Raw genomic sequence first — 23,895 nt, 5'->3', positions numbered from 1 at the left:
ACACTTGATGTCTAAATGCTAGCTTCAGATATTAATCTTGGAAGTATACCTATTTAAGAGTTGGTTCTCTGAAAGGTCCTAGATAACTGGGTCTCCTCTTGCAGTTGAAAAATTTAATGGATTAATATGGCAAGATTTTTGAACGGAAGGCTAAAGTTATTCATCTCTTCCTCCTGCTCACCAGCTCTGTAACCCTGAGCAAGTGTCATACCCTTTCTGTGTTTTTACATCTTTATCCATTTAGTCCAGATGTCAGCTTGGTTTTTGGTGCCTGGAGGGTTTATAGGAGGGTGGTTGTAAATGATTCCAATGACAATTTGGATCAAAATGTGTCTGTTGGATCCTGTGTTTTTAATGAATAAAATTGAGGTATTGTTGAGCTATACGTAGACTAGTCCCACTCACAGAAAAAGGTAAGTCATGCTAAGCATATCATTTGTCAGGTTCAGTACCATGTCCATATCTTTATATGTGTATTCCTCTTAAAAATACTTCCATCGCACCATTTCTTTATTGCCATATTAAAAAGGAAGCAAGGCATTCAGAAGACCCAACTTTTCTTTCCCGGTAGAGTTTGGTCACTTAGGAAGATCTAAAACTTCAGGGTTTGAATGCACCTCCAAGAATATCATAGTAGGATGCTTTATGATGCTTGAGTCCCCAGTAAGATACCTCAGAAACTGGTTATCCATCCAATTATCCAACTGAGATTTCTCCATATCGCATTTATGTGGAAAGATGGAAGCAAGGTCAGCTCTGTTTTCAAAGATGTCAATAATTAAAACAGTGCTATACTCTATTGCCTTTTAAAACTCAGGAGAAATTTTTTCTAGTCCTCTCTGCATTTGAAATTTGGTTTTCCCAGCTGTATTTAGAAGCCGTGTTCAAGCTTCCAAAAAGACAATTTTTATTTTGAAAACAAGCTATTAAGATGCCTTCCCATGCATGTTTTGTCAGTTGAACAACACCTGTTTTTGATGGAGTTGAGTGAGGCACTCAGCTGGTCTGGTCCTGTTTGAGCCTAGGACTGGGGTGAGGTGAGCAGAAGTCCACAGATGCCCTCTGTCCCTGGCTTAACCTGGGCAGGGGAGGGGGTATGCCAGAGCTGGGAGTGGAGATCAAAGTACTACTCCTATTCTACTTCAAACAGAACTAGAGAATATTCCTGGAGGGTGGCCATTATATGAGGGAACAGGTCTCTGGGTGACCTGGTGAGAGGGCCTGGTGTGTCATTTCCAAGTAGAGAATTATCCAGAGAACTCAGATTTGGTATCTCTATGGTCAGTGCAGAACCAGAAGTCCATCTGCCCGCTCGCCTGTTTACCTATTACCACATAAGGGCCGGCCGACTCACCCATGTCCTTGCTGGCAAGACCCTGAAATGAAACCTGCCTTAACCTTTAAGCATACAGCAAAGGGACGTCCTTCTGAGAAAGTCCCTCACTGCCTCCCTGGGTGACCAGTTTTGATTGTTTGTGTCACTGCTCCGGATTTGTGGCATTTGCCCTTGGATTCCCATCCCACAAAGAGGAGAGGCTGCTGAAGATGATCTCATCTTTTTTTTTTTTTTTAAGATTTTTACTTATTTGACAAAGAGAGCATAAGTAGGGAGAGGGAGAGGAAGAGAGGGAGAAGCAGGCTCTCCGCCGAGGAGGGAACCCGATGTGGGGCTCAATCCCAGGACCCTGGGATCATGACCTGAGCCAAAGGCAGAGGCTTAACCAACTGAGCCACCCACGTGCCTAAGATGATCTCATCTTAATTACAGGCTTCAGCCTTTCCTGTAAGACCCTATAAAATGCTTTTATAAGCACTGGAGTAATAATTTCAGGTAGTACCTGTGACTCAGCTGTACAAAATTATTTACAGAATGGTTTTGTTTTTATGTAAATACGAGAGTCTCATAGGTCAGGAAGATAAAGTGTTGGAATGTGAGGTAAGACAGCATCTCTTTCCCCATTTATGAGTATGTTTCCAGCTCTAAGTACTTGAAGTGGGAATTTTATTCAAAATGCTATTTTCTTCCATCAACAAATAGCATCCACTGATTCAGTACTGCGAATCATGCTCCTCACTGAGGAACAAGTGAGGGCTGAGAAGTGCTGTTTGTCCTTGGAGAGGCTAGAACCGTACGGATGGACTGTGTCATTCATTCAGAAGTGTTTATCGTGGCTCACCATATGCCATACGCTGTCATATGTGTTGAGGATACAGCAGTAAAATGGAAACTCCTGCCCCTCAGGGAGTTTATATTCAAGAAAAAGGGAGGTGATGAGTACTACAGAGAAAAATGCTAAGGTCCAGTGCTTAGGGGGAATGGAGAGAAAGTGAGATAGACCGCCAGGCAGGAGGGGTTCCTGGGTGAGCTGGATTTTGAACACAGCTTTGAAGATCAACAACCAGAATGGACTCCAGTTAGAATGGGTACAAGGGAGAGGCTCAGTCACTGAGAAGGGAGCAGGGGAGCGAGGGAGAGAAGCCCATGAGCTGAGGCCATGGTCACCTTGGTGGATTGACAGAGTTACGACGAACAGTCTATCACGGAAGAAAGACAGAATTGGTGTTGCATATCCACAGTTCCATTTCACGGGCACTTACTGGAAATACTCACAAAACGTGAACTCCAAGAACAGGAACATACTCATTTTCCTGACCATTCTACGTCCAGTATCTATAACAGCGCCTACCTCGCCGAAGATCCTCAGGGCATCATTTTGTTAAATATATGAGTAATGAGAGAGGAGGTTGTGTAAGGCTGGGGAAGCCAAATGATGAAGTGCCTGGACTGACAGGTGATAAGCTTGAATTTTATCTTATGGGTAGCACAAAGACAACTCACAACGCACATCATGACAGATCTCACCATGATGAGGTTCCCCTCCCTGTATTACTGAGCCCCTTGAAATGTCTCCCTCCCTTCTAGTTATTTCTGAAAATGTTGTCTCATGCCTTCTAGCACTTTCTTCTCTTTCTGTGCCATCCCCATGGAGATGACCAGGTGACCAAAGTCTGAGCCTCTCAGGCTCTAGATGTGCATGTATGAAGCCCCCATATTACCAAGGGGCATGGGAGCCCTGATTCTGCCAGAAGCCTGAGTGTGTCATGCCCCATGAGGAAGAGCAAACACTGTCCCTGCTCAGCATGACTCATGTCAGTGGGCCTAGGGGGTTGGATGCGCCCCTGCGCGGGAGTGGCTCATGACCACAGCCTTGGGTGTCTCCTCTCCTTTCCTCTTCCCCTCCAGTTTAGACACGAATCTTCAGGAAGGACATTAGAATGTCCTTCTCAAAACCTTACCCCAAATCTTGGGTGCCCTTCCTTCCAGTCTGCCCTCTTCCCTTTTGGCCATCCCCCCGCCCCCCCACCCCAGGCTCCTTAACCATCCCACCTGACATATGCCTGATGTTCACTTTGGACTGTTTCAGTTTTCCTAGAGGTGAAAGCTTTTATAGGGAGCAAGGGGTGGTAACCATGACCTGGTGCAAACCTTTCATTTCACAGATGTGGAGACTGAGGCTCAGGAGGGGCAGTTCACTCACACAGCTTGAAAGGACGATCCATGCCTTCTTGCTCCTCCATACTGAACTCCCTTGATTTCTGAGGGGGAATGGGGCACCATCCTGACAAGGCTGCAGGGTGATGAGTCGGGCACTCTTGGCTCAGCACTGAGTGAGGCTGGAAGTGAAGAGAGACCCTCCATGTTCTGCCACAATGCAGGGGTGCAGGGTTGGCTCTGGGGGAGGTGGGGGAAGGCAAGGCTTAAAAAGGTATTTTGAAGGAAAACACCAGTGAGGCTTAGTGACTGGTTGGAATTTAAGACAAAGAGGAGGAGGAGTCAAATATGCACACTCCTTTCCAGAACTGAGCCAACCCCTGGGCTTGCCCTACAGTGAGAATGACAGTCTGCCCCTTCCCCCCTCCCACTTCTCTCCCCCCCCAAGCCCCATAGAGCTTTATTGCACGCTCTAGAGGATGAGGTGATGAAAGAAAACAGGGTAAATGAGAAAACTTGAGGGGGGGTGGCAGGTAGATGAAATGAGCAAAGGAATCAAAAGGTACACACTTAGAGTTCTAAAACAGATAAGCCACAGGATACAATGTATAGTATGGGAACTAGAGCTAACACTGTGTTGCATACTTGAAAGATGCTAAGAGAGTAAATCTGCAAAGTTCTCATCACAAAAACTTGCAGAACGTGATATGTAGCACAAAGGAAAGAAGCCACACTCACTTGAGGACTGCTCTTCTTTAGACCAGGTGGCTGGAGACAGTTCTTGCATGGAGATGATAAAATGTTTCAAATGGGAGACTCATGGAAGGGTGATGACCTTGATGAAAGTGGCAATGTTTGGAAAATGGGCCGGTTTATGAAAGGAGAGCATTTTTAAGGAAACAACCTGTAAAAGAACATGATGGCTTAATTGCTGGCATTTTCCCAAATCAAGTTGGGATTTTCCCAAATCAAGTAAAGCAGGGGCGGGGTTGGGGGGGGTGTTGCGGCAAGGTAGGGGGGTAGAAGGGGAGGAGGAATCTTGCTGTCTTTTGAAAGCATTTGAATTACTAATTCATTTCAAAAGGAAACACACCACACAGGGTTCGCTTGAGTGAAACGTGCCGGGGTTCTAGCCCAGCTGGGCAGGAGTTCTTTTCCCTCCGGCTTATGGAGAACACTGGGGCTGCACACTCATGTTCTGGGAAACCCTCTGAAAGGAGGAATTCAGCTGGGGCTTTGATACAAAGGGTGAGAAAAACCCTTTGTAGAGCTTCACTTTGAGCAGCCTGGACTCTTCTGGAATAAAATCCCTAATTTCTTCAGAGCCATTTCGGCTAGCCAGAAGGGTCCCATTAAAGAGTGTGTCCCGCTTGCAGAACTGTGAGATATGAGAGAATGTTCCCTCCATGTGACCTCTTTCTTGCCTGGGTCAGAGGAAGCAGTGGTTCTTAACACTGGAAACCATAGGCCTGTAACCCCAGTCCCTCGAAAAAGGGAAAAGGGTCAGCACTCTCATCCACACTGGGCAGTCCCAGTTTTGTTCTGGTTTGTCCCAGGTTTGTTCTGTTTGGTGCTGTGTAACTAGCACACAGCCTGCACCTTCCCACCTACTCACTGCACCCTCGAACACCTCCAGGCTTCCTCCCCTTGACCACTAGCCCAGCTCCCTGCCAGAAAGTTCAGAAAAGACTCAACCTGTTAACTCTCTGAAAGGAGCAACCTCATTACTTCCCTAACAGGCACAAAACCAGAATTACACCATTTCAAGCCTCAGTTAAAAAAATAGAATTAAAGAGCAGGTCCTTCTAAAGACATGTGGAAATAACAGCCCCTTGCTCCTTCTGTAAGCTTGATGCTGTCAAGATAGATGCACTCAGTGAAGTGTGCCAGCCAGGGGAACAGCTTCTTCTTAGGATCGGGGAGCCAGGCTTAGCCAACTGCTATGCCCCCAAGATCACAGTGGGAAGCCGATGGAAGCTGGAGTCTTCTTCTCAGGAAAATGAATCTCTGTGGGTACACAGACTTGTATTTCATTTCATGGGAAGTCTTTCCACGAGTGTTCAGTTGAGAGCCTAGTGTTCTAGCTCATGGTTAGTCTGGCCAGAATTCTTCAATATTCCTGCCCGTGATTTCAGGTGGAGAACCCGAAGACACTTGTCTGGCTGAGAACCCCCCAAGGGTGGCCCCTGGATGAACCTCAGGAGGGCTCGGGGATGTCACTCAGACATGGCCAAACTGGGAGCCCAGAAACTTGGTCCCGCACTTATCTTTCAATTCCAGCAGCTCTTCTTGGGGAAAGTTGTGTTCAGTGGGCCAGAGTTTTCTTCTTGGCAATAAGATGCCCACTGATCTGGCCTGAATGTTGCTTGGCACTGGAACTCCTTGGCCTGGGGCGCTGGCCACCTCTTTGTTCAACAGCTTGTGTCTCTCCTCTGTTCACTGGATGCATAACAGTCACATTAGACCTGGTACCACACACAGAGAGAGACCACAGGGTGGACGGGGAGAAACAATGCAGGGTCATTTGCTCCCATTGTCACATAACATTAGCTTCTCCTTTGGAGTCCGCATTCTCTTAATTGGAGTCATTTAAACTCCAGTTTTCAGAATGTGATACCCTGCAGGGGGCGCTGTTCCAGGATCTTTTTCCAGGGTCTGAACACTACATTACAACTTTTTAAGTGCTGTCGTTATCGCTCTCCTCCCCTTTGATTCTCATGATCTCTGAAAACCCTGTCATCATCCTATGATAGCAGCTGCACAGAACGGCCATGAATGCTTCCTGGGCCACAGCGGGGGGTGGCTAAATGGCACATGAGATCAGGAGCGGAAATAGGTGAAGCCATGCGGAGCCCGGGTTAAAGGCCTGTCTGGACCACAAATGAACTGGCTGATTTTGTGGAAACTGTTCCCCTCCTGGGTCTCACTGTCTTCATTTATAAGGAGGGACAGCAGGGCTGCCTAGGCACTAACTTTCTGCCACTCTCCACCGTTCCAGCATTCTGTGACTCTGGCTAATTCAGGTTTATCATAACCTGGTGTCTCTCGAAGTTGTCATTAAGATGTGAAGGTTGCAGGGGGGTGAAATGAAGCAGTAGAGGCTGGAAAGCTAGAGCCAAGAACGTGGACTCCTAGCCTTCTGCTTCCATAGCAAGGCATCCTGATTCTGAGAGAGCTGGACTGAAGAAGAACTTTCTCATGACCAGTGCTGGGTTAGAATTTGAGACCTCCATTAGGATCCTCCCTGCCTTTTAGAGTGAACTGAAACCCTGGGGGAGAAAACTCACTTAGGAGACCAACATGGGCAGAAAAACTGGGTTCTCTTGTGTTGGGGGCATTGAGAGAACATACTGCAGTCACTTGGTGGCTAAAATGTGACTGTAGGTGGCCAAGCTTTTACTTGAGTAGCTCCTGGTGTGCCCCCATCATAAACATACAGATGAGCCCTGGGTCAGAAATGAAAGGTCACATGTTTCCAATGGAGAGGACATGGAGTGATTAGACATAAGTAGGGCATCATTTGAAACCATCAGTTTCAGTTTCCCCTCAAAATCTAGAGGCCTCGACAGTGGAGGTGAGGGTTCTGAACCCTCAAGGGTAAAGGCGTGGATGGCCTTCAAGGATAGACTTGTGTTGTTCCTGCCATGTCTGGCCAAGTTTTAGTTCACCAAGATGTTTCGGAGAGTTCCCCCACAACACCAAAAAAAAAAAAAAAAAGAGCCACAAATTCTGCAGCAGAACACGTGGTGGAAGGAAACTCAGTGAAGAGATGAGTCCCTAGGGGCTTGGGATTTTCCAAAGCCCAAGAATTTAACCAGACAGATTCACAGGCAAGGGATGACATGACCTGCAGGCTAAGGGGTTCAGAGAATTAAGCTGGGGGCTGTTTGCTCCTTTTGAAGCAGAGTCTGGGTGGGGAGCCAGAGGTGTGGGAGAGCACAGCTGGCCTATGGTGACAAAAGAAATAGGAGCCTCTATGCTCCTGCGGTTCATTCAGAAGTGTGGCTCTCCCTATGAGCATGATGAGAACAACGATTGACGTTTGATACCAGATAATGCAGCGAGGAAGAAAAGATAGTGAAGCACCATCACAGAGAAACCAGAGGACTGAACAGAAACTGGGCAGAGAAAGGGAAAGGGAAACACACACAGACACACACACACACAGAGAGAGAGAGAGAGAAAGAAGGAAGGCACTAGCAGGCAGAGAAATGAGGGCTATAGCTGTCAGGCAGAAAAGAAAGCCAGGCCACATCTTCGGGAAGCAGAGTCAGGGGTAGGCCACTCACTCAGCAGTAACTGGGAGGGGCCTCTGAGATGCCGACATGGTGCTGGGTTCTAGAGCTCTGCCAGCGAGCAACACGGATGCCCTGCAGGCTCAGAGGGGGTTTACTGCCCAGTGACCGGCTCAGAGTCGCCATCCTGGAACAGGTGGGTTCCACCCTGGCACTCCATGCCGGGGTTCGTAGAAAGCAGGAGGAAGCATGATTTAGTAGCCCTCCCATCCTAAAAAGCATCATCGTCGTCAAGTAGAAAGGGATCTGAGAAGAAATTGAGGCCGGGATAGAAATAGTGGGGAAGGTCGAGAAGACAGTGCCTGAGGGGGAAGGTTTGGACAGAGAAGGAGATGGAGGGACAAGGGAACCCTGCTGGGGACCAGACAGCAGCAACTCTTTCCCAAGCCAGATTCCACTCCATCTCTCTCCGACCTGAGGGAGGAAAATGAAAGACAAAAAAGACATCGAAGGATATGAATAAGGAGGGAAATGGCCCATGCTGGCTTTTCTCACCTTTTTGGAAAGTTTCTGAAAGACACACCATTGTGACTGCCTCTCTTGTATCTGCCAGCAGCTGCTGAATGGGACCCCCCTCCCCCCAGGGAGGATGAACATGCCAGAAGGAAAAATGGATCCCACGACCTGCCCCTAGGGATGGTCAGACTGGAAATGGGCAGATTATGCTAGGTTTTGACACATGTAGGTGCTGTGGGATAAATGGGATAATTAAATGGGATAAATTAAAAGGGAGTCATTTTATGCAAAGGCCTGTGGTCCAGAAGTATCTCTCGATTAGTCTGAAAAGTCAACATCTAGAGATTTGCTTGGATTACCTGAGACAATATCCCTGGAACATTAAAGCTGGAGACCGTCTGACATTTCAATCTTGGTGTAAATTCATTTTAACCATCTCCCTGTCTCCCCCTATACCCTAGCTGCAGGGAGGAGACGGTGTTTTGAGCACACAGACTGGGAAACCGGTATTCACCTCTTAAACTGTGGACACAGCAGGAAGGCCAGTATAGAGAAACCCTAGAGCCCGACTCTGCGTCAGCCAGACCTGAAATTTGAGGGGAGGGAAGCGATTTCTTGAGATTCATGAATGCAAAACTGGGCTCTGTGAGAACATTGAAATGTCCTTGAAAACATTGTGGGAAATTCCAGGGTTCCCAAACCACTTTCTTAGCACTCGCATTTAGAATTCATACTCATATATATTTTTTTCTTTTTTATCACAATTCTTCAAATAAGAGAAATACACTCCCTTGCCTACCTGATTTACAGATCGGTGACATCCACAGGTGAGGTGTGCCTGGCTCATATATCCTTGCTAAGCCCAGGCCAAGGCATGCCTTCGTGAAGCAGGGTCCCTTCATTGTGTCACTGTCGCTATTAGAAAGAAATAGTGGACAATATATAAGCGTCATAATGTAAGATAATTTTTTTTTCTAGAACTGACTATATTCACACGAAGCTACCAGTCACATTGGCATTGGCCACTTTCTCCACCTCTCAAGCAAAGTTTGAGAAAACATCTTTCCATTTTCACTTTTGCCAACTGTGTACTTCATCACTCCCCATACACCACCTTCCTTCTCAAGAGATTTGTTATTCCGGTATAGTTTGGTACTTCTTGAGGAAACATAGATCCTGAAGTCATGCTGGCCGGTTTCACAACCCAGCTATACCAGTTATTATCTGCCTGAGTGACCTGACCTGAGTAATTCAACCCCGTGAAGTCACAGTTTCTTCCTTCCTAAAATAGGGATATAGAGAAGAACCCCAAAATTCTCAATGTTACTAATGGTGATTAAATTGTATTCAAAACATTTACCACAAACCAGGCACTCAATACAAAGTCAATTCCATTAAAATTACAGGAAAACATTTAATGGTTTGGAGTTAAAAGAATTTCACTTTCTCACATAACAGCAATCATCTATATGTGTGTCCATATTTTAGAGGCAATAAATGCTCCCAGCCACCACTGTACCATTTTGTCTTATTTGCTTCTGTAATAATTAAGTTCAGTCTCACTTGTATTTGGAGATCCCCTGCTGGGTTTCAGGGCAGTGTTCTCGAGAGTGGATCTTAAGCACCCCTCAACAGCTTGTCATGACTCTGATGGGTCTGTCGAGCAGAGAGAAAAAGATGTGAACTCAAGACCTTAGGGTGATGCAAAAGAAAAGAGGGGTCCAGAGACTAAGGAACACTGTGAGTTCTGTATGCCCTTACCCATCACTATGACAGTAATTATCTCTCACTGTAACAGTCAAGTTTGTGACAGCTTTTTCAGTCATTGTTTTTTCAGTTTGAAACCTCAGTAATGATAATTCCTAAAATTGCTCATGCTTTAAGTTTCCATTGTTTTGTCAGTTTAATCCTTTCTTTGATCATTTAATCTATGTTATATGTACATTATTATACATTTAACACAACTGTGACTTTCCTCTGCTTATCTGTTTGTTGACTGTAAGCACTGAGAATGCTCTAGAATAATTTTTTAAATTTTATTTTAATTACTTTTAGTACACATTCTAGGTATTCATTGTAAACACTGTAATCTTCATGCACTGTAAGTGAGATGCATATTTTTTTTAATTAACTTATTTATTTGAGAGAGAGAGTTGGTGAAGGGGGAAGGGCAGAGGAAGGGGAGAGAATCCTCAAGCCGACTCCCCACTGAGCATGGAGCTCAACTTGAAGCTCAGTCCCAGGACCCTGAGATCATGACCTGAACAGAAACCAAGAGTCGGCCACTTAATCAACTGAGCCACCCAGGTGCTCCCACTTCTTCTTTTTTTTTTTTTTAAAGTAAGCTTTTCACCCAAACTGGGTCTTGAGTTCATAACCCTGAGATCGAGAGTCATATGCTCTATCTGCTGAGGCAGCTGGGCACCCCATGAATCATTTATTCTTGAAATGTCAGTCTCTTGCATAGATAATTGAGGATGCTGATATAAAAACACATGTTTGGGAGGGTGAAATACAATTACATTCTATATTGGTGGTACATATTTTTGAATTGAATATTGAAAAGCATTTTTGGGGGCACCTGGGTGGCTCAGTGGGTTAAAGCCTCTGCCTTCAGTTCAGGTCATGATCCCAGGGCCTGGGATCAAGCCCCGAATCGGGCTCTCTGCTCAGCAGGGAGCCTGCTTCCCCCTGTCTCTCTGCCTGCCTCTCTGCCTGCTTGTGATCTCTCTCTCTCTCTCTGTCAAGTAAATAATAAAATCTTTAAAAAATAAAAATAAAAAAGTTACAATTTTCATGTGCGGGAGGGAAGAGATTCATAATAACTTAGGCTGTGTCTATGTAACCCCACATCAAAGGACAACGAATTTTTAGGTAACCCCATTTTAATGTCGCTTATTTAATGGATTCCAATGGTTTCTATTTTTTTATTTTTTTAAGATTTTATTTTTATTTATTTATTTTAGAGAGAGACAGACAAAGATAGCAACAGAGAGCATGAGTGAGAAGAGTGAGCACGAGCAGGGAGGAGAGGAAGAAACAGGCTCCCCACCGAGCAGGGAGCCCGATGTGGGGCTCTATCCCAAGACCCTGGGATCATGACCTGAGCCGAAGACAAATGCTTAACTGACTGAGCCACCCATGCAACCCCCCTAACTTGTTTTTAAATGCAGTCAAAACAACTCACATATGCACACTCAGATTTCATTTTTTTTATTATTTAAAGCTTCATCGTAGCAATCAAGCGATGTCGATGAGAACTGGTACAAACCTATCCAGTGGGTCTGGCTCCCATTTTAGATATTGCACGTGTGAACCAGGTGAGAAGGGCCTCGGAGGACAGTCCACACGGGCTATCCAGTAGATGTGAGAAACACAGATGCACTCAGAATCACATGAGACATCTGAGAGATGTAAAAATATGTGTGTCAGTTTGTTTGCTTGTTTTCCTAGCCATTTGGCCTGTTGGCTCCCAAATAATATGTCCAACTCTGTGTTTTCTTCCAGGGTCTTTCTTCCCTGATTTCAAGCCCTCGGAAACCGTTTTTAAAATAGCATTTTGGCTCGGATACCTAAACAGCTGCATCAACCCCATTATATACCCGTGCTCCAGTCAGGAGTTTAAAAAGGCCTTCCAGAATGTCTTGAGAATCCAATGTCTCCGCCGAAAGCAGTCTTCGAAACACACCCTGGGCTATACCCTGCACCCGCCCAGCCACGCCCTCGAGGGGCAACACAAGGACCTGGTTCGCATCCCAGTGGGATCTGGAGAGACCTTCTATAAGATCTCCAAGACGGATGGGGTCTGTGAATGGAAATTTTTCTCTTCGATGCCCCGTGAATCTGCCAGGATTACAGTGTCCAAAGACCAGTCAGCCTGCACCACAGCCCGGGTGAGAAGCAAAAGCTTTCTGCAGGTGTGCTGCTGTGCGGGGCCCTCCACCCATAGCGGTGGAGAGACCCACCAAGTTCCAACCATTAAGATCCACACCATCTCCCTCAGTGAAAATGGGGAGGAAGTCTAGAGGACAGGAAAGGTCAGAAAAGAGGAAGGGGTTGCGGGGGAAGGGAAGATGATCTCAGGCACACACCCCACTTCCTACTTGGAAGTCCAGTTCACTCTTCTTGGATGAGGAGACAGGACCAGGAAACGGGGGACCAGCTGGGAATGGGGTGGGGTAAGAGACCGGACTCTGGGGCAGGGGATAGGGCTCAGGGAAAGAGGAGGATGTCACACGACCATCCAGCTCCAAGTGAAGATAAGCAGCATTTCCTTGAGGCTAGTGCTCTCGCGGTCATCCTCTGAGGCCACTTTCCACGTCTGGCCCTCGCAACGAAAAACACCATGGGAAACAGAATGTCATACACAATCCAAAAGACTATAAATATAAGGTTATGATTTCATCATGAATATTTTGAGCACACACTCTAAGTTTGGAGCTATTTCTTGATGGAGTGAGGGGATTTTATTTTCAGGCTAAACTTAATGACAGCCATGGTGGATATTTATGAGGAGAGGGCCTGGAGAGGAAGAGCCTTAAGACGGTGGCCACTATCCAGGCACGTTATTTTTAGAGCACGTTTTAAACTCCACCATTTCTGACCATATCCAGTTTCTTCACTTGGGTGCAATTCGACAGTGAGATCTACCTTTTGCTGCAATTTCACTGGCTCCTGCTCCCGAGTCCCTAAAGAGGAGGGTGAAGGGTGCTCGTGAAGCCTCGGGACTAGCGGAGGCACATTGGTTATGCTTAGGTCTAGACGGTTGGGGAAAAAGATGGCTTTTCCTGATGGGAGATGCTAGAGGTGAAGGTCAGTGTTTTCAACTTTACTTCTACAGAAAAAAAAAAAAAAAAAAAAAAATTCCTGTAAGCGGCTCCAAGATCAAATCGAGGAAGGCTTCTTGTGAAACATATTTAAAGATCAAGGGTATGAGGCGGGTGTTAATTTCATGCTAAGAGGTTGCAGACTTCGGGCACAGCCGCTTCAATGTGGCCTACAAAGGCTTTTCTTGGCAAATCGCTTACCTTTTCTAGAACACCGTTATGAAAATCCAGAGCTTATCATGTTTTGGAAGGCGCATCTAGACTTCCATTTTTCCTCCACGGCTTCGCTACTGCATGAGGAATGAGGTTCAAGGTCCCGAATGCACAGGTAGCCAATGGCGGAACGAGCCTTAGGATCCAGGTGTATCCTTCCTGAACTCGGAAAGATACACCAGCTTAGCTTGGGAGGATACCGACTGGTCACCAGAAAACCATCTAAAGCCGGAATTTGCGAATAGTTTTCAACAGAAACCCATGTATTCTGGTGAAAGATCCAGGACCCCGATCACTTCATCTGTTCCCACTTTCTGTGGGAACTTGGGGAACGTGCTACTTTTGATTTCTGTATACCAAATTCTGGTCAACCTTAAAATATAATTCCATATATGACTAAAGAGGAGGAGGATTATCTGTAAAAAATTAAAATATTTTTCATATTCTGCAATAAGAATTTAAAATAAGATTTGTGGTTTGGGCATAATTCCTGGCCAGAATCACTGGTGTAAACCTACTGACTGACCATTTCTCTAGCCTCTTCCCCCTGTTTGAGTAATTTCCTGTAAGAATTTCAAAGTAGATCGCAGCCCCTATTTAGCCTTCACAGCCAAGGTTGGGGCCCATTATCTTGTCTTCTTCCCATGCAGCAAAATGAAAATTTCTTCAAGTGCTTCTTGAAGGCTTATATCTTTGCACACTGCTTTGGGGGTGGGAAGGGGGGTTGTTTGCATGTGAATGGGGCTGTTGTTGGTCCTGCTTGGCCATTGAATATTTTCCTTTTTCAGCCCTTTCTGGAGAATGTCTTCTCGCTGACCAGACAGGCGCTGTGACTTGTGCTTATAACTTTGATTCTGGCATTAGATATTGGCTGGGTTTTTGGACTCTTCTACTCTGTCTGCATGTCCCATAACAGCTCTACGAGATGTGGGTCTCCTATTATGGACGTAAGCATCAGGGAAGGACTCTCTTGTCTTCTGCCTTGAGAGGAGAGATACGTTTCATTGTGGAGAAGAGTTTCTTTCAGGATCTGAATTTTAATAACCCCTTTTGTCAGGCTTCCCTTTACAGGAAGGGCATGCCCGTGAAAAGAATAGTAATAGTTTTGCTTCCATAGAATATGGCTCCCTTGAAACACTTTCCCAGACAAATTTAAATTTTAGATTTTAGAAAGTTAAGGATTACCAAAGAGCTAGGATTGATGCCACTTCTAATCAAAACAAACAACTGAAAATCTTTTGGTCATCAGATAAAAGCCATGACAATTTTATTCATGTAAGACTGTCCGTAAATAATTATCTGCTATATTATTCACCAACCCCACTCCCTCCAGGGAGGCAAACTTTAACATTTATTTCCTTTCCCATAATGTGATATTAGGTACAAACACGCCAATTTTTACAAGAAATTGATAATATCACCCAAGACTTCGTCAAAGTGGGATAAACAATACTTGAGCTATTTTTTACTCATCCACAAAAATCTCTGTACCTTTGAGCATGCCAAAAACTCTCTAAAATTGTCACAGTTAAACAAATGATTGTCATATTTATACTCACATGTTTACTGCTTCTATTTGGAGTTTGAAGAATTTACCCAGAGCAACAGTGGTCCAAATGTTTTCTCTAATGTGTTATAAAAAGCAGTTGCTTTGAGACTGTCGAAACATTGCAAAAAAAAAAAAAAAATCAACTTGACGTTGTGGGGTAAGCAAAACTTGAGTTTCTTCTGCAGTTCAAATCGCACGCATTCAGAGAGACCTTGAAGCACTCTACTTAAACATTGCCCCAAGCTACTGCCAGGATTTCAGGAAAGTGTTTTGCTTGTCGCTTCTATTTCACTTGACTTTACTCCTGTCTTGTCCAAAACTGTTCTGCCTGTCACCACTTGGTGTACGCCAACACTCTCTAAAACATGAAGGCTTCAGACTCTCACTGCTTACTTGGGTTTGTCCAGCCATGGTGGACAAGTGATATTTGGTTAAATAAATCCATTCGGAAGGCTTTTGGTTGGGTTCTTCTGTGTGCATCGGCAGGGTGTTTTATACCCCATTAACTCTAAGCCTCATAGCAATTACACATTTCTCTCTCAAAGGTAAAAATCTAATGGTTGAAGGACTCGCCCTAGGCCAGTGAAGAATCATGATTCATTCCTGGCTTTGCCTAATACTAAAGTCTACACATCTTTCCCAGTTCCTCTGTTCCCTAAATAGTTGGGGGATGGGGAGGGGAGGATGTTCCCCAGTTTGAATTGGAGATGCTGAGGACAGGAAACCATACAACATTTTAACATTTTGTTTCTTGGGGATTTGCCATCCAGTCAACCTCCGTACATAAACGCTGCCTAACTCCAGCCCAACCAAATCCCCAAAACAGATGATGATCAGAAGGGTTTGGTGCCTGCACTTCTACGTTTCAGACTGCACCATTTTGTAGAGGTTAATGACATGGAAAGTTATTCAGGCCTTACAAGAAAGACAAATTCTATCAAACTGGGAGCAGATGGGTATACAAGAGAATGCAGAAGAGGCTGCATTGGACTAGAAATGCAAAATCCAGTTGTGGGTATGAAACACGTTGCATAGGATGTTGGGGTTACTGACTAACCAATTAATAGGTGCACTTTCAGGAAGTATATCCCTTTTTAAAACAAAGAAGAATACAACATCACTCTCCCCTGTACTCCAACACTATTTTTTTTTTTAATTTGAGTTAGAGAGAGAGAGAGAAAGAAAGAATTATAGACATTTCACCAGGAATTACACCGAGCCTAGAGAGCATGTCAGACATGTGAATTTCATGTGCGTTCCTATAGAGGATTGGCTCACAAAATTGATCCCCGGGTAGCCAGAGATGTAGGCAATCTGTGGAAATGAAGAACCAGTTGGCAACTGTGACTGTAGATTAGCTAGTGTCCTCTTGTTCTTGGATTTCTTTTTTGCAAATGAGAGCTTTATGCCTGAGTATCTCAGATTGCCTCAGCCCCTCAAAGTCATACAGAACTTCTGGCTCCGTGGGTCCCATGGTCAAGGCCTGGGAGAGAGAAGGTTTTAGGAACTCATTGCTCAGGCAGGTAATATTTCATTCTTTAATCACAGCTACTCAATCAGGGCTTGACAAACATTCTCATTTGCTTCTGGGGTTGGTTCTGCACAGGTCCTCTTGCCAAAAGGGATGCTGCCTCTGCGTATGAGTACTTGTTGACTTAATTAAGGAAAGAGCTCTGCTGGTCAGCAAAGGGAGAAGGGAGCCCAAGGCCGTGGAAGGTAAAATCCGCAAGCAAAAATAGGGTGACCAAAAAGAAGGCAATGGTGGCCAGTAGGAAGGCATCAGAGGTGTGCTCACTGTTACTCTGATTTCTTTTTATACTACTAGGACTTTTAACCCTGAAACCACCTGCACACGGCTCCGGTCCAGCCTGGTTGGAACACTGTTGGCACCTGCTCCTTGTCTACACACTATGCCGAGGAGCAGGGCTGAACCCAGGCTGCTGTGGGGTCCACCGTCTTCAAAAAGCAATGACAGCGTGGCCTCCCGGGCCTCCAAAGTCCCCACAGGATGAGTGAGTGGAGATGACTTTGGGGGCAGGGCTGACAAAATCAGACTAGGATCTGGACAGAGGACTCCAGGCCCCTTGCCACTGTTCCCATCAGCATGGCCTCCCTCATGCCCCTCACCCTAGACCCAGATGACGGAGGAGCTCACCTGCTCTGTGCAAGAAAATATCATTTCTTCCGTGCTACCCCAACATGGATTCCTGAGTCTCCCACCTAAAAGGAAGGTTATGGCAGTTTATGGCAGTGGGCAGGGGGCAGGGGGCGGTGTTGAGGAGGAAGGGGAAAGCTTAACCCTGGACAGCGCTCAAAGCGGGATACGTAGTTTCCTAACACTGGGCTGCCACTGATAAGCAACTGCCTGAAGCCACTCGCTTCTTCATTTCCAAACACAAAATGATTGTCTTTCCTTTTCGTGGGGCCCAGGAGTCATTACAGCACTGTCCTCTATATTACAGGCAACAGAGCACCTTAGAAGCTGGAAATGATTAGAACTAAACTATGAAAAATACAGACTTAATTAGGGGAGAAAAAAATTCTAAGAGCAAATTCTTACTGTATTTGTAGGATAAAAATAAGGCACCAACCTATTAAGAAGCCCGAGTACAGAAAGTACATTCAGATGCAGTAGAAAGGAAGCTAAGACAGGATGTCCCAACATGAGCTTAGCACATCCTCCCATTTATAGAACACTTTGTACTTGCCCAAGTAACTTCGCCTAACTCAAGCCGTCCCTGTGAGGGATAAAGCTAAGGAAGGGTGTGCCATCGATTCTTAACATCTTGAAGAAACAAGGGGATGTAGAGACTTAAGGAGGATGCTTCAGATAGCCCCAAATCCAGCCTCTGACTCTGTTTTACGTGACGCCCACGGTACCCCCAAGGTCCACTGTTTCTTAAGACCATGAATTTCATATGTCACTTGTTCATCTCTGATCCCTATTTTCAGCTCCATTGGCACCTTCTCTCCTATTTTATCCCTGCCCGCGTCTGGGCAATGTAAGATTATTCGGAGTGCATATTTGCCTGTGCTTTTCTCATTGGCTAAAGGACTAACAGATGTCATTCTGTTCTTTCTCCCTAGTTAGGCAGCACCAGAGCTAAAGAAGTAAGCAGGGCCGCAGGCGCTTGGCTTGGTCAACAGGGTGGCAGGACAGGCAAAGCCAGAAGTGGTAAACCCCTTAAAGACCTTGGGATTGCAAAGGTTGCAAAGGGAGTTTGGGAGGTTCCTCTTCCAGTGAACCCCTTCATCATTGTCAGCAAGCTGCTCGCTTCCTCTCCTTCACCAGGCACTGCATTCGGCACAAAAAAATGCTGAGAGGCACAGACAGTCCCCAGCTTAGGAGCTGGGTGGGTTCCAAGTCAAGAACGCATTTTTCCAAGAAGCATTGTTACAGAAAGGGGAGGGGAAGGGTGCTCCCAAAACAAGTAAAAAAGATAAATAAATAAAGATCTATTTAATGTACACCTGGGGTTGGCAGACTTTTTTGTAAATGGCTAGAGAGTAAATATTTGAGGCATTGTGGGCCATACGCTCTCTGTCACACATTCTTTTTTGTTGGTTTTATTTTTTGCAATTTTTGGACAACCCTCTAAAAATGTAGAGTCCATTCTTAGTTCACAGGCCATAGCAAAAAACAGAAACAAAAAAAAAAAACAAAACAAACAGCCCTTGGGCCCTAATTCGCCATCCTTGATCTAGGCCATCTCAAACTTACAGTATAAGAGTAATAACTGCTAAGCAGTGGATTTTGGTGTTCAACTTAAAAGCATCTTTTTAAAAATATGCCATTGGCACATCTCTACTTGACCACATTAATATTTCCAAGCTGTTTGATTTGTTAGATGAAGAGACAAGTTCGTACCTGGGGCGGGGTTGGGGGGCTGCTCCATATAACTCACTCACCCAAAAGACATACTCTAGTACCTCAGGCATTGGCACAAAAGGGGAGCACTCACCACCCCTTACCACTGCTAGGTTCTGTAGAACAGGCAGGCTGCAGAAGCCCACCGGTGGTGTGGGGGTGGGATCTTTCATCTTTTCACCCCACTAAAAATCTCCCAGCACAATCCAGCTGACTCCATGAGTCGCAACAACCGGTGGGTGACATTTGACCACAGCTGATCTGACATCCCTGCCAGAGCACTGGATCCTGTTAAAATGGGGGTCCCCAGAGGCTTTGGGGGGGTCACACTTGGCTCCTTGGGAAGGCCTTCTGACCACACCACCCTGCACCAGGACCTCTGAGGGTCTGCCCTGGGGATCACCAAGAAGCGGGGTACAGAAAAGGGTACTGGAGGGGAGGGACATCTTCCAAAGACATATAATAGCTTCTAGCAGGACTTCTCTTCCCTCTCTTCTTCATCCTTTCCCTTCTTTCCCTGGTTTTCATTTTTAAGTCTGAAATCACCTACCTAGACTCTAAATGGTGCTCCCGTAGGGAAACATTCAATCCTCCCCTGCAACAATGAAGCCATGTTTCTCGAAGCTAGCACGTTATTGGAAGGACTTCCTTCCCTGTCCCCATCCCCTATCCAGTCCTGATGGGCAGTGAGGGGGAGGCACACGCTGTCAGTTGGCAACAAGGGGTGCAGTTCTGGTGACCTAGGCCAACGTCCACAGTGTTGAGAGATGAGACTCTACAGCAGGGCCAGGGATGAGGGAATGGGAATGGAGGCAGAACTGATGAGGAAGGACCCACAACTATAGATAATAATATCAGGAATATATTTAGTAATGGAATAATATCAAAAATATCAGTACTAACAGCAATACCTATGTTGGGCACAGAAAGGAAGGCCTGGGATGACTCTGTGTGGCAGCTTCCCTTCCCCGTCCCCTTCCATCTTGACCTTATTCTTCTCTCCTTTCCAGTTTTCTTTTCTTATCCCAGCCTCCCTCTCCATGAATCTACCCTCTATTTTTTTCAAACTGACAAACAATGAATGATGGGGTAGTTACCCTGGCCCCAGGGGGTGCCAGTTCCCATGGGATACAGTGCTCTGTGCGTCACCCAGGTGACAAGGAGGGCTTCCCTCAGCATCTCTGTCCCCTTCTCAGGTCAGGCCTGACACTGCAAGTTGGAGTCCCTGAGGCCTCGGGGAGCCACAGGCAGGAGAGACCCCTCCACAAGGACTGGTACCTGGGCCCCTATGGCTGTCTTTCTGTGCTTCTACTACTACTAGTTCTACGTGAAGGGAACAAACACAGTGTGGTGATGGTCAGGCGTGATTTCCGGTTATTTCTATCCCCACCCACAGGTGAGCACCTCTTTGACCAGCACCTCCCTCTCACTTGGACATGTCAGAAGTCTCTCGCCCTGCAATGTCACCTTCTCTTTCTCCCCCACGTAATTGGTCTTTTGCCTCCGTGTGCCTTCACCTTTCACTCTCCCACTTAGCCCTTAGGGCCTTTAAGGGCCTCAGGGCCTTAGCCCTTAGGGCCATGGTGAATCCCAAAGCAAACTTGGTTTCCTGTTAGCTTACAAGATAAGCAATTAAGCAACAGTCGCTCCCTCAGAAGGCACACTGAACAAAAGTCAACAGATCCCAACAGGGTGAAAAGTGCTCCTTACAGGGTGTTCCCAATGCCTGTCTCCATCCCCCCCAGCTCTTCTGCCCTAGGAACTTATTCACGGACTCTCTCTATCCTCTCAACGTAACTTTGTGCCAGGAACCTCTCTCCCCTTTGCAGAAGGTCCTCTCCTACCCAGCGTGCTCCCACTTTTGCGGACACAGCTCCTCCTGGGGTAGTCTGTCCCAGCGGTCACAGCAGAAAACCCCAGTCTAGGGGCTTCGGTATAGACATTTACTCTTTTGCAGTTTTTGAAGCTGGATGTCTGAGATCAAGGTTCTCCAGGTTGGTTTCCTCAGAGACTTCTTTCTCTCCGTGGCCTGTGGCTGGCTGCCTCCCCCCAGTGTCTGCCCATCAGTGTGTCTGTGTCCTCATCTCCTCTTCTCTAAGGACACAGCCTGATTGGATCGGGGCCCATCCCAAAGACCTCATTTAACCTTAACCTCCTCTTTGAAGAATGTTTCTCTAAACACAGTCTCATTCTGAAGTCCTGGGGGTTAGGACTTCAACATATGAAATCGGGGGTGGGTGGCAGGGTGGGGGACAATTTAACCCTTACAATTTTCTCCCCACTCTCTCCCTTCTGCCTGCAAAATCTTATCCACAATTCTTTCCCCAAATCAAATGTTCAAATTCAGCCCTTTCCGACCATCCTCTCTGAGTTCCTACAGCAAATGTCTCTAAATTATGTTTGACAATTAATTGTGCACTGTTTTTCATCTGTCCCTGCTTTTTAAAAAATCTATAGTTTTTTCACCTTAAAACATACTTTACACTTTGCCTCTATAGGTTCTATCTTTCAACCAGATTAAAACTCTGTCACGTCACTTTGTATGCCCAGAGCAGTACTCATCCCCTGGGGGATCCTATCTAAAAAGCAGGGCCCCCCCTGAGCAAGCAGGGAAGGGACAAAGAGGGACAAGGGACCAGAGCCAAGAACTAGTGCTCAGGCAGAGACTGAGAGACCAGGTCAACAGGGCCTTGGAAATACCAGATGACCCACCAGAAAGGCTTGGGTGATAGGGCTTCTGAACAGTGACAATGAGATTCTAACCAGGGGCGCAGAGCACAGCAGTAGGGAATCCTGAGTTAGCTGCCACCTTAAATCAGGGCAGACACCGAATCCCCAGGAGACCTGTGCACCCAGAAAAACAGATCACCATCTGTGAATGGGCCAGACCCTAGACCCTGCGAGCAAGGTGAGACACAGTAAGGTGGGGTGAAGAACCAACAACAGAACCCAGTCCCAGGAAATGGTTCACTGAGGAGCACACTGTAGGCTGTGATCACCACTGGGCCCCAATCCTGGCAATGGGGGAGTTAACGCTGTTTCAGGGATGTCCACCTCACATCAGGAGCAGCATGGGAAATGGGTGCCAACGAGCCTTCAGGGAGCCTTCCCTTCACCCTATCTCATAGCTCAGGAAGAATAGACGAAAGAAAGTGACACTGACTTGCTTGGATATGAGGATATACACAGCCATTCCCTGATAAAAGGCGTTCTAATTCTGACCTTCGGAAGACTGCTATTTCTGCCCCAGCCCTCAGGGACTCTAGTGTCTGGTCTTAGCTCCCCCTGCTCCTGCCTCTCGGTGGCTACTGCCCATTCTCTGTGATTTTAGAGTGTCTTGGCCTGGTCACCTTGCTTCTCTTGAGAAATTCAGCCCCATTTCTGTTTCATCAACCCCACCTAAGCCTTTTACTGTAGACAAATTGATTGCTGGCAGGGTACTGCCGTGACGGTCATGGAGTGATGTCTTCTGCCTGGTTCCTGCTGAGAAGCAAAGAGCATTTATCCTCATTTGGAAGGATCGGGACTGCTCTAACTGCATAGCCTCGGCTGTCGTGCTTTCTGGGCAAGGCACGGTGCCACTTTGGTTTCCCATGCCTCCCTGGGGCACTGCTCAAATTGGAAGTGTTTCTTGCCGCACAATCTCCATCACAATGGAACGGGCTTGTTGGCTAAGAGTTTGTACTTCACCAGCTTCCATCCTGTCTAGAAATCACAGGAGGAAAAATCACATGAAAAGCCAGCGCCTACCAAAGTAGTGAGTGTATTTAAGCAAAAACCATCCAAAACCAGGTTTGACTGAGGACAGCAATGGCTTATTGATGTATTCACTGGAAAAAAAAACAAAAAAACAAAAAAACTTGTCTGGTCCCCCCTTCCTTTTGCTAAACCCAGCCTTATCTTCATAATGAAAAGGTTTCAGCTCTGCAGCTTGGCTAATTGAAGTCTCAAGGGTTGGAAAGCCTTTGGCTCATTAATCAAAAGACAAGGGAGCATCAGGATGAATGCTCTCTGTCCAGGGCTCCTCCCCCCCACCAGCCCCTGTCTCCTGGCAGAGGTGACAGTTCTCCTAAAGGGCAGGGGAAGAGGGAGCATTGATGAATCGGTAGGCGAATGAGCAGCTTTAATCAAAAATAAGGATGCCCACATGCCATCTGACAAGAAGGCTATTAAAAAAAAGTAAGGGGATGAAATCTTTTTAAGAGTAAAACAAGCATTGCAAATGTTGAAATAACAATTAGTTGTAGTGTTCTACGTATTTTCTTAAGGGAGTTAAACATTGACTAGGAACTAATTAGATTAAAAAAATGGGGTCCCAGGTGTGCTTACGACCCAATCTCCAGAAGCTCACCTCACCCTCTGCCTTCCTACTCCAGAACTTCATGCAAGACCCTAATACCTAAACTTCAGCACATGGTCACCGACATTCTGCAACAGAAATTTTACTTCAGCTTTTAAAGCCTGAATCCAAACACATGCTTTCTTCATCAGATGTGGAGAGAAAAAAATAGCTCCTTTTGTCTCTGGGGTATAACAAGTCACAGGCAGCCCACTTTCCAGTAATACCATACCTACTTAACCCGCTACTGCAGACAATGAAATGAGCACTGCGATCAGGAGCACAGAGATAAAGTTTCAGTAGGAGAAATTACATTTAGAGCATTTACTATGTGCCAAGTCCTTTGCACATTTGGATATGGTAAAATGTAAGATTATTTTTAATGAATTGAGAGAGAGAGAGAGAGAGAGCACGACCAGGGGAGGGACAGAAGAACAGGGACTCCACGCTGATTCGGGGCTTGATCTCACGACCCCAAGATTGTGACCTGAGCCGAAACCCAGAATTGGATGTCTAACCAGCTGAGCCAACCAGGTGCCCCTAACATGTAAGACTCTACAGTCACATTATGAAAGAAACGTTTTCACAGAGAACACTTACAGTGATATGGGTGTGAGAATAGAGTCAAGTCTGTAGGAAGTGAGGAAAGAGACAATGACTGGAAGGAATTGAGTCTTCCAGTACCTCTCCCTGTGCTGACCACCCACCTGGCCTAACTTACCACTTACCTTACCACGTCTAACTTTCCACGTCTATCCAGAACCAGTCATCAGAGGAGAACTACAGGGATCTTGTCAGTAGGGTTAGGGGAAGAGCCATGGCTTGGAAGCCAGAAGACCAGGGCTTAAATTCAGGC

General features: G+C 46.1%; 1 protein-coding gene across 5 annotated transcripts in view; it reads left to right on the top strand.

The window, feature by feature from the left end:
• The window catches only part of ADRA1A (adrenoceptor alpha 1A), a 122,162-nt gene extending 103,860 nt beyond the window's left edge, over positions 1–18,302 (top strand). The window contains exons 3-5 of one of the 5 annotated variants that reach the window (XR_006380952.1): positions 11,752–12,137; positions 16,439–16,548; positions 16,658–18,302. Coding sequence is in view for 4 of the 5 variants with exons in the window: in XM_044224972.1 (XP_044080907.1) it covers positions 11,752–12,269 (518 nt within the window). In the remaining variant the exon portion in view is untranslated. Of the gene's footprint in view, positions 1–11,751; positions 15,288–16,438 lie in introns of those variants that run through there. The other 4 variants (XM_044224974.1, XM_044224973.1, XM_044224972.1 and 1 more) reach the window with 4 other exon arrangements.
• The last annotated feature ends 5,593 nt before the right edge of the window (positions 18,303–23,895 follow it).

The sequence above is a fragment of the Neovison vison genome, chromosome 11 (assembly GCF_020171115.1).
Source record: "Neovison vison isolate M4711 chromosome 11, ASM_NN_V1, whole genome shotgun sequence".
In the NCBI taxonomy this organism is placed as follows: domain Eukaryota; kingdom Metazoa; phylum Chordata; class Mammalia; order Carnivora; family Mustelidae; genus Neogale; species Neogale vison.
Note: the sequence above shows the minus strand (reverse complement) of the source record. Positions and strands in the feature narration are given on the sequence as shown.